Source organism: Trachurus trachurus, assembly GCF_905171665.1.
Source record: "Trachurus trachurus genome assembly, chromosome: 13".
In the NCBI taxonomy this organism is placed as follows: domain Eukaryota; kingdom Metazoa; phylum Chordata; class Actinopteri; order Carangiformes; family Carangidae; genus Trachurus; species Trachurus trachurus.
The window spans coordinates 33,508,120-33,528,943 of record NC_139892.1 but is presented as its reverse complement, the minus strand read 5'-3'; the positions used below and the strand labels follow the sequence as shown (position 1 = coordinate 33,528,943).

At 42.7% G+C, this 20,824-nt stretch overlaps 2 protein-coding genes across 4 annotated transcripts in view; both read right to left on the bottom strand.

Moving 5' to 3' along the window:
- The window catches only part of prkd2 (protein kinase D2), a 33,326-nt gene extending 17,982 nt beyond the window's left edge, over positions 1–15,344 (bottom strand). For both annotated transcript variants that reach the window (XM_083984476.1, XM_083984477.1), the window contains exon 1: positions 14,260–15,344. In XM_083984476.1, coding sequence (XP_083840602.1) covers positions 14,260–14,583 — 324 coding nt within the window. In that variant the 5' untranslated portion in view covers positions 14,584–15,344. The remainder of the gene's footprint in view (positions 1–14,259) is intronic.
- Positions 15,345–17,345: 2,001 nt separating this feature from the next.
- strn4 (striatin, calmodulin binding protein 4) overlaps positions 17,346–20,824 on the bottom strand; it is a 31,099-nt gene continuing 27,620 nt past the window's right edge. For both annotated transcript variants that reach the window (XM_083984479.1, XM_083984478.1), the window contains exon 18: positions 17,346–20,625. The gene's annotated coding sequence lies outside the window, so the exon portion shown is untranslated. The remainder of the gene's footprint in view (positions 20,626–20,824) is intronic.

The following is a 20,824-nucleotide window of genomic DNA, read 5'->3' as shown; positions in this document are numbered from 1 at the left end:
GGGAAACTCCACAAGGTCCATGCACACACACTTTAAAGGAGTTTTCCGTCCGCCTCCTGCTTCATGAATGCTGCATCACTCCCATTCTATTTAACCATAAAACCACCGTATATAACTTTTGACCTCATTGACTCAGTAAGCAGTTGCAGAGCCGTTCCTATCAGATATTTTTGTGGTGTCATGGTTAGCATTTGCAGTATTCTAAGTATTAATGTTATCCGTTACCTCCACAAGGCAGGAAACTGCAACTGGTGTACATGTGGTTTCTACTGCTAAGGTGTAAGGTAACACAAGTATGAACATGGTGTGCATCTGAGGAGGAAGAGTAATGGCATGTTGAATATATAAAGGAGTTGCCATAGTCACAGAAAGTACACAGCACTGTTGAGCATATGCCGATAGCAATATTTATAGAGTTAATGTCAATAATGCTGGATATTGCAGCTTGCCGGCAGCTCATAAAGTCAATCCCATGACATTTTTCTGATTAGCGTATGAAGAAAACTTTGAGTTTGTTGTTTAGTGTCATCGCGAATGTGTGTTATTGTCTTCCAAATGTGTATAGAATGTGTTACCTTCTTCTTTTTCATGTGGTTCTTTATTGTTGCTCTTTTTAAAGGTTGCCCTTTACAATCAGGCAGAGGGACTAACGATGAAAACTAGCTTTTTAGCTAACTCGGGTGCATTTACATTTTTTGTTCTTTTACAATGTTTTATATATGTACACTGTCCCTTTTCAAAATGGAATGAAATGGGGAAAAAAAACGTTGCTTGCCACATTGTATAGCACGTGGCAGAGCAGGGTAATTGCGCCGTGGCACTGACAGCACGGCTCAAGTGACACATTCTGGAAAGATGTATTGTCAGCAGTAGTTAAGAGTGTAATGGAATAAAAATGATACTCCAAGTCCAACCACTTTGAATTGTCCGTAGGAGGTGTTGCTTTACTTTTACGATCGAGGTCTGAGATGTTGCAGAGCGACAGGAGCTGGATTTGTGTTTACACAGCGTAGTACGTTACAGAAACAACACTGCGGCCCCCAGCAGAATCGGTCATCATGGCCATCCCCCCTTCCAAACGATGACAACACATGATCAACAACTGAGATTCAGCGTGGATAAACTACAAGCACCTGCGGAGTGTGACACTGCACGCCGAGGCTCTGTAAACACGATGACCCTCTACAGCCTTACATGGTCCTCTCAGGCCGATGTGTCTCTGGTTATCACAACAGGAACCTGATCGAGCCATTTTATAGTCGAGAGGAAACAACGCTGCATCCCTTCAAACAACAGACATTTAAACATCAATGTTTTACTGTGTAATAGATCACACACCCTCCTGCTCATCAGTGTGCACACACACTCACATTCTCAGGGCTCATGACAAAGGGGTTTTCACTAACTTGCGCTTTACTCTGTGAGTGTGTTTGTGTGCACTTTTGATTTTGCATTTGCATAAATCTTTTTTTTTTTTTTTTTACAGAAGAGGCCTTTTTCCTAAAACCTAATTCTTGGACCATAACTGCCCCAGTCCTTGTTAACATGTCAGGCACAGGACTCAGAACGCCCCATCCCACCTTTCTGAAAAGTGATGAGGTGTTTAATGAGGGGTTGCTGTGGTAACGGGCATGTAAAAGACGTCAAACGATCTGCCCCCATTAGCTCCTGACAACAACTTGGCGCAACGCAGGAATTTTTTCCTTTTGTGCTGACAGTGTAAGCGATGGAACAAACGTGTTCCTGGCCCCGGTGGCCTATTTTTAGTCTCAGTGACGGAGCATACGACAAAAAAAAAAAAAAAAAAAAAAAAAATGACAGCCGTTCCTGCCCTCCCTGTGGCCTCTTTCACCTGGAGAGAGCAAACCATGCTGGTTTTTAAGAAAACAAACAAGTTGTCTTTGAAATGCTCACGTCACGTGTTTAAATCACAGGAGAGAGTGACAGGTCTGTGCCACCAGGCCAAGAGAACTAAGTAGGCTAATATCCATGACGTCAGCCAACTAACAGCCATTACAGACACAAAGAAAGGAGATAAACTGAAGATGAATGAACAAAGGTATACACACACACACACAAACACACAAGGAAGAACAACTGAAAAGCCGCGTGACGTCCTACCGCAGTTTACCATGTCACATCCTACAACCCTGTTGATAGTTCATCAGTGAGTGGGTGTTCTCACACGCAGCAACGTCACGCTCCGACACAAACACACCTGTGATCAGAGGTGCAGGTCCCCAGCTTTCCTGTTTCTGTCGGAAGTATTTGTCTGTTCATCTTTGCCAGCTCTCCTCACATTGATATAAACACACACTTTCTCACGCATTTTCTCACACAGACACACACACACACACAAATAGCCACAGAGCAGAGGCAACACTTGTATGTGTGACCACATGCACTTGTTATATATAAGAGGTTCAAAGTGAGCAGAGCGCTTGTGCAGCAGGATGTAGTTTATCAATGGAAATGATGAGAATCCATTTAGCACAATCAGCTTCTTTACAAGGAGGCATTAAAGGGCCAATGCAAAAGGATTCTTTCTTCCTGGATACAATATTTCCCGTTGTAGCAATAATGCTGAGGCTGGGCGTGAGAGACGGGAAGGAGGTTTTAAAGTGGAACCCAAATCAGTTTCACGGGTGAAGCAGAGAGTTGGGTGTTCCATGGCTGGACCATGGAAATCTCATTAAATATGAAGTAAAGAAATTGTTAACTAGACCATCAATTACGTGGAAAAGAAAAGAACAGAAAAAATTATACTTATTTTTGCTGACGGATAAGAATCTGTTATGTGTACTGCATATTACATCAGTCTGCATGTTGGACAGGCTGGTATTTAAAGATACAGGTGCTTGATAGACTAAACAGGCAAAACAGTTCTACTGTACTGTCCTACTTTGCCTTTTTCTCTGTATGTGTGAGCATGTGTGTGTGTGTGTGTGTGTGTGTGTGTGTGTGTGTGTGTGTGTGTGTGTGTGTGTGTGTGCCAGTCATCCTGGAGAGCAGAGACATAATCAGGTTCACAGTCCTGAACTTCTAGTTTCACATACCAAAGATAACTATGTGAGACTGAGTGGAAGGGGGGGGGCATATGGTCTCTCTCTCTCTCTCACACACACACACACACACACACACACACACACACACACACACACACACACACACACACACACACACACACACACACACACACACACACACACACACACACAAAATACCAAGTGCAATACCCAGTGATAATGTAAATGTGTATAAACACAAACAACCCTCTATGCAAAACATGCACACATGCATACCTAAGTGTGCATCTTGCATGTCTTGCATGTCGAAACAAAAACTCATCAAGCACATGACCCTGAGTAATTTGCACAAACACACACACACACACACACACACACACACGCTCACCCTATATATACTGTATGTATATATAAACAAACGTGTTAAATGTGTCAACATGTTTCCTGCACACCACAAAGAACCTTTGAGTCCCGTGCGCACAAAAAGAACTTGTCAGCCTGAGTGTGGAAGTCAAGCAAAGACAGAGTCACATGTCACAAAGAGTTTAGAGAGTATGACAGAAAGAGAGTGAAACTATGAAGTCGACTGAAATGGACAAAGTTCAAGGAAGAAGCAGATGTAAAGAGGCCCTGTATAGTGGTTAAATTAAAGAATTGTGTGTGTGTGTCAGTAAGTGGAAAGAGCTTAGTCTCAAGCAGAAGCGCAGGGACAAAGCATCTCATTCTGTTCCAAGCATCAAGAAGGACGGAGATGTAACATGAGACCCATGACCAGGCATGAGAGAGGGGACTGGGGATAAAGGAGACGTGCACTGCTGTTCTGAACCAGCCTTTGTCCGTGGCTGATTCCTTTCTCCATCAACCCCCCCTCTCCTCCTCCTCCTCCTCCTCTTCCCCTCGGCCCTTCCTTGGCTTGGTTCCGGGCAGGTAAGCCGATAGGAACTTTGGATTCAGACCTATCTGTGGGAGTTGAACGACTCACTGATTCATGACAAGCGGGAGAGACAGAAAACGGGTCGAGCTGAAGTAAAAGTACAGAGGAAAACAAAGGTGGATGGAAGCAAAGTGAGCACTGTGCTGATTGGTGCTGCTGATGCTCAAAAGACTTCATCAGACCTGCCTCAGTTCGGTTCATACAAATGATACGGGTGTCCATCATCCTCTGGACATTTGTGTTGCAGTTATGGAACAGCTACACTGCAAAAACTCAAAATCTTACCAAGAATATTTGTCTCGTTTCAAGTCAAAAATGTAATTTCTAGTCAAAACAAATCTCATTCTACTTAAAATAAGACTCATCACATAAAAAGCAGCTTGTTTTTAGACACTTTTTACTTCTTTCAAGCAGATTTTCACTTGAAATAAGTAGAAAAATCTGATAGTGGAGCAAGTTTTTCTTTCTTATTACAAGCACAAAAAACCTGCTTTCACTGGCAGATTTTTCTACTTATTTCAAGTGAAAATTTGTTTGAAACAAGTGAAAATGATCTCAAAACAAGTTAATCTTTAGGTGATGAGTCTTAGTTTAAGTGGAAAGAGATTAGTTTTGACTAGAAATTAGACATTTTGACAAGAAATAAGTCAAATATTCTTGGAAAGATTTTGAGTTTTTGCAGTGTAAGCCCCGAAACGGTCTATTGTCTGTTCAATTCACTGTTATTATATTCATATTCAGATTGTATTATTAACTTAAACAAATATTTTGTCATTGGATTTGAGCAAGGGATTGCATGGACAGCACCCTAAACCCTAAGGCCCCAATTCTAGAAAATACTTGACAACAAATTAATTTGCAATAAATAAAAAATATGCAAAACAAACTACTTCAACATATTTTCCAGACTAGGTATATCCCTCTATTATATTTCTGAGAGCTTCAGAGTTTACTGGAAAGGCCTGCGATGCAACTGAGAGTCAGTAGATGTGAGTAGATGTTGTGTATTCTCGTTTGGAAAAACTTCAGCCTGGTTGCTAAATCCATGGGTCCTAAAGGGATATTAGGTGTTTTTCCATCCAAATGATGCACACATCTTCAGCCAGTTTCCAAAAAAAAAAAAAAAAAAAGAAAGAAAGAAAAAAGAAAATCAGTGTTTCCATACACTGCTGTTACAGAAACATTGTGAGGAAAGTGCAAAGACGTCACGATCAAATCAAACACTTGTGTTTAACTCTGGGGACTCTGGGTAATGGCAGGTAGCTTAGTAAGGTGGTCATTGTGTTCTTTATGTTGGTCCACTGAAGCAACACAGGAACACACGGTGCACCTACAATACAGGATACAAAAGAAGAAGCGAAAGCAGGTCCCTCATGGTCATAATTTCCATCATCATTTTCCATCACATATTCTTCGTATCAGGTTTTCAATTTTTCCAGAGAGGTTAAGCAAAAAAAAAAAGTAGATTTTTATCTTTTTATTGCACATAACAAAAGGCAGATGGAAACATATTGATAATCTAGATGTGTTTATACTAGTTAGGTGTTCCTTAATTAAAATTAATGATTTGTGGGCTTTTTTTCCAGTAACAAGAATGTTTAATGTGAGGGATGCAGTGCTTTGTAATTAACTGATGACTGTTTGTTCAAAATAAATAAATACACAATGACAGTGCAGTCACTGCTGAAGCATCTGCCTCTGACATCACAAAAAAATCCCTACAATGACTGAGATTTCTTCAGAACTTATTGATGCCAAAAAAAATGACAACAATACTTGAAGGCTTTCACTCTTCACGTCATCCTTTTAAAAAAAAATATACACACACACACACACACACACACACACACTGGGCCATGAGTGTTTGCACATTCTCCGTGTGCCAAGTGCGATGAGCACACAAACACATAAAGCTGCGCGCTGAGCGCCACAATGGGCACATTACTGCACTCTGAGTCATCCCCTGCTCTTTTATACCTGCCCCCCCCTTCTTGTCCACACACTCCGGCTTCTTCCCCCCAGTTTCCCTCCTCTCCTCTCCTCTCTGCGATGTGTTGCGTGACTTCAGCTTCTCATTTAAACAAAAGGAGGGAAAAATACCACTGGAGGCTGCACACTGGACTCCAGTCATGTGACAAATCTGTGGATGCCTTTATGAGCCGTTGTTGCTTCAACTCTCTCCCGTCCCCAGCGTTTTGTGCAACGGCAGCTATACCTACCTGATATTTGATTCAGTCCCTGTATTCATTGGGTGTGTAATTTGCAGATTAAAAGGCATTCATGAATTACAAAGGCCTCTCATTGAGTAGTAACGGTATAGTACTACGATAATCACGCTCATCCTGTATTTATAGAATTGGAATATATAGAATAATACAGCACAGTATTTCTTTTATGGATATTCTCAGGATTCCTCAGACCCCATGTTGTGAGCTGATGTCCACACACTACTTTCCACTGAGCGGCCTTCTGTATTGATGTCATGTGTTTATCTACTGAGGTAAGACTTAACATTTTGCCCAATTCCCCTCATAACTGAGCATCCTCTGCACATACACATGCACATGTGTCTGGGGCCACGCTAACACATACTGCACTTGTGCCCCAGACCAACACAGCTCACCCCGTCGGCCCCTCACACTGACCCCATTGTCTGCAGTCTTCTTAAGAGCACTTCTCGCACACACGCTTTTCGCACACTTGATATTAGAACAGTAAAAGCTTTCATGGCCTGTGGCGGCGTAGCTCTGCCTGTTTTTCTATGAGATCATGCAGGATATGTTACTGGTTCATTTGGAGTCATTGTCCTTTGCTTCGGTAAACAAGGACCAAGAACTAAAGGACTGGCACAAAGTCTGGCCCCTTAATTCACTTAGTTTTTTTTTTTTTTTTGGCTTTTTGAGGTGAAGTCAGGCCTCACTTAGTTCTCTCTCTCTCTCTTCGTTGTATAAAAGTGAGTGTGTGTTAATCTAACCTGCACTGTTTCTGTGACATGCAGAGAAATACGCTCTAACTAACTGGTACGAGCTCTCCCCCGTTGGTTACATGTCACCAAATGCCGCTCAGCCCTGCTCCGCGGCTCCCAATTGGATTACGGCACAAAACCGTTTTTACCGATGCTAATCGCTGGATTAGTATCATAAGGTCTCCTTTTTGCTAAGAACAAGAGAAGGAATGCAGGGGGACTGGAGAAACACATGAAGCAAGAATCCGGTTCAAGTGGATAATTGCACTTTCGATTTCTTATTGGACATGATTTTACGTGGCCATGAAAGCACTTTCAAACAACCAGACAGCTGTTTTTTTACATCAGAAATGTCCATTATTATCTCACACCATACAGAAAAACCTGCGGGTGTGACTTAAGTATGGCAGGTCATAATTGGGTCATTGATTTGTAGTGCTAGTTTGGCATCAGTTTGCAAGTTGTTTTGCATCTTTTCATTGTCATTTCTTAGTCTCTCCATAGTTGTTTGACTAACATCCCAACAAGAAGCACCACCGAGTTGATCTTTGAGCTGTGGCCTTTTCTTATGTTCTTTACCCTAATTTCAGCAACCACTTCTCCATCTCTGTCCATCTCTGCCTGAGGGAGGGAGGAGGTGGGATACCTCCTCCTCCTCCTCCTCCTCCTCCCTCTCTCCCTCCCTCTCTCTCTCTCTCTCTCTCTGATAAACATCCTGTTGCTGGGCTCAGTGTGTGGCAACTGTGTGTGCTTTGAATAATCAAATGTCCTTGCGCGGACGTAGCTTCCCCTGAAGCACACCGCCAAACAGCCAGGAGACACCAAGCACGGTCAGTCATGCAAAGATGTTCCGCTACCATGCAAATCAAGGCCCTCCACACACACACACACACACACACACACACTGGTTTGTGAAGCAGAACTGATACATGTTGCTACACTGCAATATAATTTCCTTTAAAGGCGTTAAGTTTAATTTGATAAAATATTTAGATGAGGTACAGAGCGTTTAGTTCAAGCTGCTGCGTTTGGTCAGAGGCCGTGTTTGTTATCTTCACTCAGTCATCGGATGTCATGTGGCCTGGTGAAGGCGTGGTTTGTTCTTTCACTTGCAAGTCCACCTGCCAGCGTCTTGCCGATTGACTGGCATTTATTCATTGGTTAACAAAGGTTTGGGCTGATAAGCGCGGTGTATTTGCCCAGTATCTCTGACACATACAGGAGGCTATTTAATAATCCAAGCAGCAAGACAATATCCCCCATGACATTAGATCACTTCAGCGGATGAAAGTGTAGCTGTAGGTTGTAAATCAGAGCCAAATTAAGTCAGTGTCCTCAGCCACAGCCACGCTGAACACAAAACTGTTTTCATCAAAAAAAAAAACAATACAACCTTGTCTCTCGCACACTGAGGCCCTTATCTGGGAAATCACAGCCAACTGTTACTTTACTTTACAATATGTGTATGTGTGTGTATGTGTGTGTGTGTGTGTGTGTGTGTGTGTGGGTGTAGAATACATGTGCAGGAGAGTGAGGTAAACAGGAGGTGGTGTGTATGATCCCATTCCCAGGGCCAAACTGCTTCTCCAGGGAGAGAGATAAAGAAACAGCTCCTTCCACAACGGAGGTGGAAACAATGGCCAGGGCAGGGGCTCTCCCCCACAGCTGTGTGTGTGTGTGTGTGTCTGTGTGTGTTACTACACATCTACCTAAAGATCATAACAAGCCTCTGTCTTCTATTCTGTTCATTTACAGTAGTTTCATAGATTTTCACAGGTGGAAGCTCTAACTGGCCTCGTCCAGCAAGATAAAGTGACATCTTTTTTTGTGACCTACATTTTTTATTTACATTATACAAGCGAGGGACTGAATGTTTAGCACTTTCTACATTCTAAATGAATTAACAATGGCGTGCTTCCTGTGTATCCACTGCTGGATTTGACACAGCTCGATGGTCGTTACTGTAGATGTGTCGTAACTCGTCACAGATCGGTCTGCAGACACGTTCAGCAGCCCAGTAACGTGACCGCCACAGCTGACACTGATGAGCCTCAACAGGTCCTCAGTCATGTTCACACGCTGACATAACCGCGCGCACACTGTCACACACCCACTGACGTCAAGTCGCGTTGCCGTGCATCTCATTAATGACGAAACGCAACAAGTTGTTTGTGTCGAAAAGACGAGAAACTCCTAAGCTCGACACACCTTTTGGAAAACTATAGACCGAGGAGGGAAAACAAAGCCAAGCCAGACCTGAGCGTTGCAGTCTGTTGACTGTAACTGTTCTGTGGCTCCTTGTGTAGTTTTAAAAAAAAGCTAAGCCTTGATTTAACCTGTCACTAGTCAAATATCCGCTGGAAAACATGAATCACACAAGCTGAGGTAACCACTTGACAAATGGAGTATAAGATTTTTGACTCACTGCTTCCTATACATGCTGGATCGTACAAGCGTGAATTTCCCCATTTATCTTCACGCACTTGAAGTGTGTTCAAGAGGGCAGACAATGTTCAGAAAGGGTGGCGGTGGGTGAATGAGTCCAAAAAGAGGGAAAGGGGATGAACAGGAGATGGGATGCAAAGAGGAAGAGGAGGTAGAGAGCAAAAGAGAGGGAGTTAATGATAAGGAACCACAGATGAGCGGATAAGGAGCAGAAGTACAGGATCTGTGGGAGGTGGAGAGGGAAGACAGTGAGAGGAAACAGAAGAGGAAAGGAAAGGAAAGGAATCCAAAGCAGACAAAAACAGGTACAAGGAGAAAATGAACACTATTAGATGGGGTGAAAAAGGCAAACTAAGGTAAGGAAATAATGATGGGGGAGTCGGTGAGGCTGAACAAGTGAATACATCAAATGCAGCAGGGTTGAGTGGAGTTCCCTGGTAGCCAGCCCAGACTATTAGTCCTTGTTCCATCAGGAGGAGGAGGAGGGGGTCGGGCTAGTCGGAGATAGGCCGTCTAGATGGGATTTTGGTGAACGTGATTGCCAGGTACAGAGGTGTGGAATGTCCAAAGTCCAGAAACTGTTTGTCAGCGAGGGTGGATTAGGATTTCTGGCCCAAGGAGACCGAGGTTAATGCTCAGATCATAGGAGACTATATTGACAAGAGCTGTGGGATGGGGCTGGTGTCGGGAGCTGAAGCCAGGGGATCGTGTGCTCCTCCACAGTGAAGTGAATGGAAAAACATGTCAATGGAACACAAGGAGGGAGCCTGTGAATAAACAGAGCCGGTGACTCACCCTTTCTGGGATGGGAGAGATGACCGTGGGCGGGGGTGTGGGGTACCAAACGGCCTTCGCTACCCCTCTAAAACACACCAATGTAGGCATTCATGCATCCAGTCCAACTCCTGTCGCACTCAGTTGACTAGACCAGGACAAACTGTCTATTGTCCAGATCTCCTGCCTAAAGCTGGAGCTCCTAGCAGGGCAGGAGGTTTGTGTTTAGGGGATTTTGGGGAATGCTGACTGTGTTTGTGTAACTGGTCTAACAAGGCTTGAAAGCAAAATCAGATTATCTGTTAGTGGAAATGAAGGTACTTTTGTTGTCTTTTGTCGAGAAAAAAAAAAGTCAACCTTAACAGTCACATATGAGGATAACCACATGGCTCTGGACATGACCACCTATTCCTGCTTTGCCACACGAGACGTGAGATGTGTACTGGAAAAATGTACGCATTTGACCTATCAATAATATTTAGGAATATCTCAATACCTATCATTGATCTCTTTTTTCATTTCTTCCTAGAGCACCAAGAGGAAGCACAGTGAGGACGGGCAAAACGCGCACAGAAGGATTAAGTGTAATTTGTGGCGCACTTATCTTACACTTGACCGCACCCATCCCTAATAGACAAGCCAGGGAGATGTAAATAAGGCAAACAAGAATTTCCAGATTAATGCTTAAAAACATCTGTGGATTACTGGTTAAATCAGTTTATGTATAATCCTATTATTGATTATCCCCTTAACAATCAGTTTCCTTTCATTCTAAAGGACTGAAATATCTTCACAATTGGTAAGATCATCTTATTTCATGGATAGGCTACTGTTCAATGACCTTGCTCCAGCTCTTCATTAAAGCTACACAATGTTTGCTGTGTGTAAAATAATTCCCCCAAAACACACAGGTTTATGTTCACCAAACATTCTCTAACGCAATATTTGGGATCTTTTAAATCGTTAAATCTTTAAACAGCGAGGTACACAACAAAAAGACCGCTAATTTCTCCTGTTTTGCTGACGAGCTTTTCCAAATCCAATGCTGTGTAGAGCAGGAACCACAAACTGGTGCCCAACGTGTATTTTAAATTCAGCTGTGGAATCAACATTCCTCACTAAAAATAAGAGAAAAAGTTAAGTCGAGATGGGTGTTACCATGTTAGAGGCTTTGTGGGATTCTGACTATGTTACTCAGTTGTGTTATAGCCCAGGTTGTGTTATCACTAATCCTAAGTGTGACCTCAGTGCAGTCAGGCTGTCATTAGTTTTCTTGACTCTCGCCTATCTGCTTCCTGCCTTGCATCTGACTCCTTTCCTGACAGCAGCCTCTAGTGTGGATTTACCCCCATGGACAACATACTGTACAATGGAGTTGTCCCATAACTTTTGTTATGACAGCCAACAAGACCCAGCGAAGTCACTGAGGAAAATACCTGAAGCCCAAGCTGTCCCACATATAGCACTGCATCATCCTGAGTTTCATCAAATGCCACATTTGATTTTTTTTTTTTTTTTTTTTTTTTACATCCAGCTCCTCTGTACTTGTACACAAGTCAGAGTCAGGTGATTGCCTGAAGCATGTGTTGTGACTTGTTCTTATTAGTCATGGATAACAGCTGCACTGTTTCTTTCCACTGTTTTCCGTTGTTTTTGCAGGTGAATGAATGGATCTTTCTTGAATATATTTCCAAAAAGCCATTAAAATTGCGTCCAACTGTAAATTTATAAGCACCCAGCCCTTGCTGGTTCATCATGGTGACCTGACTATGAGAAGCAAGTCCAGCAGCAGCGTCTCTTTGCGGCACGGCTGTTATTCGATTTCCAACAGTGTTCTGGTCCCATGTGATTTTAATGTACTGCAGAATGTGAAACTATGCACTTGATTTATACAGCGATGCGGCAATCTAAGAGGGTTTTTTTTGACAAGGGAACTGATTGTGCCCTTGGAGATGGGGGACTTTTATTGTGAAACAGCTACTGAGTTGAGTCACAGAGCTAACTGGTTTGGGTGATACAAGTTTATCTTGATATTTTGTGGTGGTTTGGGTTTTCACACAATGTAAGGAAGGGATCGATTCGATTACGGTGCAACTGAATTTGAAAAAGACAAGCATAAGAGTATTCAAACTGCCAACGACAGCCATTACAATTATATAGTTTTGGTTTGTAAGCGAAAACCCAAAAAAGAGGAACAGTGAAGCCACAAGTGAACTGTACAGGCCGAGACATGCAGTGTACAGTTTGGATTTTGGTGAAGGTAAATTAACACCTGTAACTTGTTCCCACCATATATGTTCCTGTTCCTCAGCGCTGTGCAGCAGACAGATGCTGCGGGCTTCTTTGCATCTGATGCACTCACCGAATTGCAGAGAGCAACTCGTGTGAAGGGGGAAAACAAAGGCTGTTGTGCAGTGAAACAGATTAGCAGAGTGGGTAAGCTGGCTGGAGAGAGCTCCCGGTATTTCCTGGAAGATTTGCAGTTGTGGGGAGTTTTACAAAAGCTGCTCTGAGCAGACTGTGGAAATCTGTTAATCTAATCACCTGCCAGCCCGACTGGCAAATAAAAGCACATGGCCTGCTACCACCTGAATGTAGGATTAACATATATCTTTTGCATGTGTTCTCTGCTGCAGTATGCGCATACAGGCTGAGACCATCGTGCTGCAAGTTCAGTGGTCGTATATGGCTGAGTGACTAGTGCAGGCAGTTCTCAAATAAAGACCATATTTCCCATTAACACCCATTGCTTCCTGTTGCAAAGAGGATGTCAGTACTTCACCTCCCTAGCCAACCCTGCACATGTTTGTTTTGAAGTTTTATGTTTCAGTTTAATTAAAAAAAGGACAATTCTGTTTTGAAGATATTGTTCCCCTAGGTCTTTTAACTAATAGATCCTGCAAAATTAGGACTCAGAAGTTAGTGCTTACACCCCGAGACAGCGTAAAATGTAGTGGAGAGGTCACAAATCTTTTTTGAATGATAGCGCCTTTCATTTTTGGTGATTAGGCTACACACTATTATTTAGAAACTGATTGTGATCATTATTTGATAAAGTAAAAAGCCACATCGTAAATACTGTGGTACCAACTTCAGTTTATGTGATGCTGACAAACAGAAAAAAAAAACCTATAGCGTAGGGTGAAAGAAGCTGTACAGGACTTGAAAGAAAGAAAGAAAGACAGAAAGAAAGAAAGAAAGAAAGAAAGAAAGAAAGAAAGAAAGAAAGAAAGAAAGAACTCACTGAAGCGCTCAGCAAAGAGACTAAAGTTGGCCTACTGTGCTCTTTTGGCATGAAATGCAAAACTTCTGAGGTTGCACTGAGGAGAAGTGAAAGGGACAAAGTTAAGAAGGTCACAGACTTTGAGGACCTTTCTTGCAAACACAGATGAGCACTCAGAATATTATAAGTTGTATGATGTGTAATGCTGGTTACACCTGATCCACATCCCGCCTTACACCTACAGCCTGTTTGACTGGTAGGAAAATATAATGAAAGTGCTGCTCAAGTGGATGTGTTTGTTTCGCTGCATGCTGAGACATGCTTGCTTTTATAAATGAACTGTCACATTTCATGTAAGGCGTTGCAATTACTAGGCTGGATTTCCTGTCTGGTGTATGGCATGTATACAATTTGCCCATGGGTGAACAGCAGCCAGGTGAAAGTGACTGTGACCCTGTCTCAAACACTAAGCCCCTCACACATCCCTCTGCTATAGTCTGCTGTGCTAGATGTGGCATAACAAAGCCTAATTGAACACAGTGTTCTCTTCCAGTTCTGTGAGGAAAAAATGCTAATTGGTGTAATTAGAGCCCAGCAAAAATGTGACATTTTGTAAGTTTCCTCAAAGCCTGTCACAGCTCCCTGTTCAAACACTTGCACGCTGAAACCCTTTCATTTACCTATGAGAACAGTGTAGCGTAAACACAGATTTCTGTGGGCGCACCAAAAGAGAGTGAAAGAGAGAGAAACGCACACATTTCAGGTGTCTGACAAACAACTTAAGGACAGATATGAGGCCTTGGACATCAACAGCTGGAGAAAGCATATGACACACACCACCTTCCCCTGTTTGCACACACACACACTCACTTTTTCACTCACTCTTTCCTACCTTGGTGTCAACAATGGAGCAGGCGATTTGTTTCACATAAGCCAGGTCAGCAGTCTGGGGCATCAGGACAGATTCTCTGGTCAGGCCGATCTGGATGATGAAGGACACCCCCGCTGGCGTGGTGGGAACTGAGGGCATCACAACCCCGCCGGCACACTGACCTAGTGTCAGATCCATCACAGGAAAAGCACCCTGAGCGGGCATAGAGGGCATGGATAAGGGTGCCTGCTGCATCACAGCTGAGCCCGGCGGCGAGGAGCCCCCGGGAGGAAAGAAGACCTGGGCCATGGCCCCTGAGGAAATACAAGGGCTAGCGTTCGCCATTCTGAGTCCTGTCAGAAGAGCTCTCAACACACACGTTCACAAACACGCCCAGTGTTTGCAGTCTGGAGTTTTTTCTGAAAACCCACTCTCATTCAAACTGTCTCAGTTGGAGGAGAGAGGGGAACACACACTGAAACATGGACACACAGACACACACACATAAACACACGGGTCCAAGTTCCTGTGTGTGTCCTGTGTCCACCCCCTCCCAGTGGATCAAGGAAGAAATCCTTATCCAGGAAGCGGCTGGGTTTTTTTTCTCTCTCCCTCCTTTCTGCCTCTTCTGTCACGCTCTCTCTCGTCGTCAGACTTCTCTCACTGTCCGGGCATGGCAAGGATGAGCAGTAGGTGTACGAGACTCATGAAAGAAAGATACACTGAGGGAGAAATCCGCCCTCCCGCTGCTTTTCCTGCCTCCACCTCCTGCCCTCCTTCACCTCCCTCGTCCAAAAGAAAGTTGCTCTGCAGAGGAGAAAGTCCAAAGTTGGTTGTGAAACTCCCAGCCATGGGAGAGAGACAGAGAAAAACAACAACAATGCCAAACTTTGTTGTGCTTCTTCCTCCTGCTAAGTTACAAAATGGCCTCCTTAAACAGGAAACTGTGAGAAAGAAGGAGAGCAAGAGTCTGCACTCCTTTTACGAGTCTTGCCCTGTTTCAGTTTCAGCCCCTGTTCAGGGTTTTTTGTGAAAAAGCAGAGAGCGAGAGAGAGAGAGAGATCTGTCGGAGGGTACCTCCCTCTCCCCCCTCCCTCCTGCCCAGATCTATGATCTTGCCACAGCCAAGGAGGAAGTGAAATGACTGACACAGCCTGAAACCAATAGGCTCTCAGTAAGTCCCGCCCCTCGACTCCCTACTCCCAGGCTTCCCCCTCCTCCCTTTCCTTTTTCTCACTCCCCTTCCTTGGTTTCGAGTTGTATTTTTTTTTTTTTGTCTTGTTTGCTCCCTCCCTGAGCCGGGGCCAGCTAAAGATTCTCTTACACTGCCTGAGGGGGCAGCAGCTCCACCCCCCCACCACCCACCCCCATCTCTTCCTCATCTTCCCTCTCAGTGCTTTCAGCCTCTTTCTGTCCCTCTGTGAAACTATTTCCTGTCTTGTTTTTTGATCTGTAACACCTTTTTCTCTTTGCATTTTCAACCACTCTGCCACGCTGCAGAGCAGAGGAAAGCCACTCCTGTTGCAGAACTGTTTTTATGCAAAGCTGGCAAGTTTCAGTAAAACAGGGAACTTTTGTGGTAAATGACTTGCACTCATGCTATGCAACAGAATCATGCTATGCAACAGAAACATGCTCCCGCAGTCAGTCGCCTGCACCGTTGTGACTGTGCAGAGTCGGTCTCGTCTTGCAAGAGGAGGCGTGCAAATTGAAAATAGTGAATTTCTACCTTTGATCGTGAAAACCTCCCTAGATGGTACTGAAACTCACTAACCACATGAAGTTCTTCCTCTGCAGTTTATCTTCCTCTCAGGACCGTTTACTGTGATTGTCTCTGTGAAGCAACTCTCACAATGTTCAATTCATTAAAACAAATTAACCACAGATAACTGCACTCAGCTGTAGGCTATAGACCGTGGCAGGAGATGTTCCATGAGGCTTCAATAGCTCAGGGGGGGGCTGCAGACAATATTTGCTGGGACCACAAGAGGGCAGTGTTGGGAACAGCTGGATATAGGAAAGATCTGACCATGGGGCTGCTTTGTTGGTATTTTATCTGGAGGTCTGATCTGACACTTCAAATGAGAATCAGAAGAAAACGGGCAGAATAGTCAAGGGTAGTTTGATAAAGGTGTTTGAAAGGGTTCATCTTTGTTACAGCACCAGAGCTGAGAAAGTAGAACAAAAAGATGGACTGTCTAAAAACTGTGCTTGTTGTATTTTCTACTTTCACTGACTGTTATTTTGCAGGTTGCATTTAAAGGTGAACTATAGCCTATGTGTTTACTCATCTGGTGAGCCTTTTTTGTAAACAGGTGGATGATGCCGAGTGAGACAGTTCACTCTTGACCTCAGAACATTAACTCATGTCAGCTGAGCAAACTCCATTGTTTGAAGAAGACCATGTCGTTACATAATTGATGGCGCCTGAAAAACGAGCAAGTGGACTTTGACTTAACACTTTTTTTCCTTTTGTGTTTTAGTGCTGCTTATGCCATCAGTGTTATCTCTTGGGTTTGAGACTCCAAATTTGAACACAGCCTGTCTTACAAACTGAGGATGCAGTTAAAGACACACATGCAATTAGCAGGCATGGAGAATGTACTGAATAATAGACCGAGTTGAAAATATTTGGTCTCTGCTTCATGAATTGTTCTTTTTAATCCGTCTCCTATCCCCATATCTTATGGACTTGTGTGGAATACCCCTTTAACAGACAATGTTAAAGTTTTACTTATTCATGCGTTGAGAATTTATAATGTTGTCTTCTGTGGATGAAAAAAAAAAAACTCTTGAATTAAGTGGTGGGTGGTGGGTTATGTAAGTTAGTTCCTAATGTTTTAGTGGCTGGGTGGATGACACAGGGCCTGAGGACATGGGCTGAACAAATAAGACAAAGTAGTTTCTTTCTATCTGAGCAGGACAATCAGAAATGTCTTATAATAAATATTTCATCTGTACATATCAGTAGTTTTCTATAATGGACCTTATACTGCATATTTTTATTCATGCATGGGACGACATTTCTATGTTTGTTTTTTCTTTTCTTTTCTTTTCTTTTGTGACGCCTTGGAGGCAAGAAAGACAACACAAAACAGAACTCTCAATTCACTGTACAAAATCTTCATTTTTTGTTTTTTTCTTCCTTAATGACATACAACAGGGAACCCGTAAACAAAAAGAAAAGTCATTTGATACAAGCTAGTATGCAGTTCAAAAATATATAATAAAACAAAATTAATAAAAAGCAGGTCTCTTATCCCTTGTAGTTAGAGGAAATTGTTTGAATACAGCTTAATATGATGTACAAAATATCACACAGTGATAAATTGCTAATAAAAAAATAAAAACACAAAGAAATGAGAGTCCTTTACCTTGGCCTCTGACTGGTAACAGATTTTTTTTTTTTTAACTTAGTTTTTTTTTTTCAATTTTTCACATTTTTTAATCATTTTTGCTTTTTTACAAGTTATACATTGCCATTATCAATCACAAGCAAGTTCTATGCCTAGCAAGGAAGAATGATTCACTTATGATACTACAGTATTCTTACATCTTAATAATCATATTCATAATCAAAGAAAAGAAATGCAAGAAAGAAAACAAGGAAATGATGGACATTTACAGCACATTATGGCATTTCTAGTCATCATTTACAACCTCTGTTTTGATTTCTTCTCCTTTTTTGATGTGTCATACTGATTTGTCTTTATTCTCAGAGAGGGGACCCAGTAGCTCAGAGTGAAAGCAAACAAAACAAAACAAAACCAAAAACCATCAGTAACCGTCACTATCAAAACACTGTGAGCCACCGCAGGTTCCACCTTTGTAGTATTTATTCCAAATTGTATTAGAAATACCTACAAAATATCCTCCCTACACCCCGTCCATCTATTCACAGCATCCACTATTAGATGTAGTGCAATGTGGGTGGAGCCAAATAGTATTTAAATGGGATAAACAGGATGCTGGGCCCAGCAGCAGTTCTCCTTGACAAGAATAATGTCAAAGAAAAGACGTACAGCGGAACGACACGCCGTCTGATTTCAGACAACAGTCCACCACCCTGTTTGAGGTTTAAAAAAAAAAAAAAAATCTGAACTATAAATGCTAGTGTCCCCCAGTGATGAGGAGAGGAGTGTTTACCTCTAGGCTACTTTCAACCTTTAGATCTGACATCTGACCCCTAGTGTGACCCTGTACTCTTTAAGAAGGAGGAGGAGGAGGAGGAGGAGGAAGAGGAAGAGGAGGAGGGTTGCCCCCCTGACAGATGATTTGACATCAGATCTTTTCAGTCGTCTTCAGGTAATAGAATAATATCACCATGCAAATAATTTGAAGTCAGGTCAGCTGTTAGGAGGCAACCTTCACCTAAAGCAAACAACACGTGTGTCCTGCAGTTCTCAATATAAATACAGGCCATAGAATCAGAAATGTGAGGCGTCTAAAAGGAACAATGTGTCCACGCATGATGAATGCTCTCAGTTATTTTCAAAGCTACAGAACCTGAACAGCTCAGGTGCTGAACCGTGCTACTTCCACCCACACATCTTTAATAAATACTGTTCCTTTCATCTTTCTGACAAAAGTGGTTCAATTTAAAATGGACTTTCTTCTTTTGTTTATTTTTCTTTCTTTTTTTTTTCCACCCCTGCCTGGAGCCGTTTCTCCCAGCATGCCTCTTCAGAGAGAGAGAGAGAGGAGAGCAGCTCTCTGGATAATGTGCTACTGTGCGACCGATGCACGTCAAACAAAAGGGAACCTCAACACACAACTAAAAGGTGGAGCTTCTTTTCTTTTTTTTTTCCTTTTTCTTTTTTCCAAAAGCATGGATAAGTACACGCCCATCGACCGACGGGCCGACCGACTTCAAGGTGACTTTAAACAGAGGATCTGAACAGCTTCATCTGAGGAAACTACTTCAGCCCGTGTGGTTCTCGCTGTCATATAATCATCATCATCATCAGCTCTACGCGCTCCTCGCTCGTTACTCACATCCCTCCCAGAAACATTAACAGCGACAGCTCGTTCTGAAATGTGACCAGAGGTAATGAAATGATCCAAACAATGAAATTCATTGAAAAAGTTGATTCATCTATACACACACACACACAGATACAGTCTCGCTTTTTCCACAGGCACACACACGAAAACAGGTCCCTGATTCTGACTCAAGACTGACGAGGTCTTTCAATAGCACCGAGATTTAACTAGTGCATTTACAAACACACACGCACACACACACACACACACACACACACACACTCTTCTGTACAGTAAAAAAAAATAAAAAGCACCAAATGACGCCATTTGTGCATCATTTGTTGAGAGCGTACAAACCGGTGGTCTGACGACTTCCAACTACGGTGTCGTCGTGGTTATCGACCTTCAGCCGGTCAGTAACGGTGTGACAGCATTAATTCTGCGGAGACGAATTCAAGCTGTACATCTCTAGAAATGGACCGCGATTGTGGAAATATTGTTCATCTATCTTGTACAGCAGAGCGACATTTAATCTCACACGCACACACATTGGAGGCAGAATCATGGGGACGCTATAATAATAATAATAATAATACTCAGACAGAAAATGAGACTTGGTGTCTTGGCGATAAAGTTGAAATTAAAGCTATCTGTTCAACACTGGTTAGTGACTGCTTAGTGCCTCCTCAAATCACACACGACTAAGTTAAACATTCTCCAACCCCCCCACCCCAAATACGACACCACACACACACACACACACTCACACACTCTCACCCTGGAGTCTTTGGAATGTAACACATTGATTCCCAGTTGCAGAGGTTGGTCAGGTGTTTTCTGCCGACACTGGAAGCAGTTACTGTTTTAAATCATTCCTACGTTATGTATGTTAGAAACATGCCATTAATCAGCTATTTAAAAAAAAAAAAAATCTGATCAAATGCAACGGTGCATTTGTGCGCTGTGTGCGCTGTGCAGTGTGAGTGTGTTTCCTCTGTGGTTCTCTGTGAAAATGTGAGTAGTGTGTCAGCAGTTCAAGCACACAAACACACACACGGTGCTTTGTAATAACCATTGGCAGACTGGAAACAGAGAAAAAGAAGAAAAAGAAGAAGAAAAAAAAACAAGCGGAGCAAAATATTGTAGTGTAGAAAAGTGTTACTCCAGATGTGATTATATGAAAACGGAGCAGTTTAAGTTATAAAAAAGCAGTGATTAGTATTACAAGAAGTCACTGAGGCATCAGAGAACAGTGAGGAATCGAGTGGAGGTGACGTCCTGTGGCGATGACCCAGCCAGTGGGGTGCAGGACAAGTGTGTGTGAGTGTGTTTGTGTGTGTAAGCAGGTGAAATCTGTCCACTGTAGTCTTCAGTCTCTTTTGGCCCAGTTGTGGTTGTAGGACTCTAAAGGCAGAGAAAAAAGAGTTATAAATAAAGTTATAAAGTTATAATCAAACAAAATAAAAGAAATCACACGTAAATTGTCCAAAAAATATAAATGAAAAAACCTCTGAGACAAAGAAGAGATTATATAGATCTCTTTTTAATAGGCTAAGCTGGACGCATATCACTGATAAACTAATCTTTATGGATAGAACTTAAG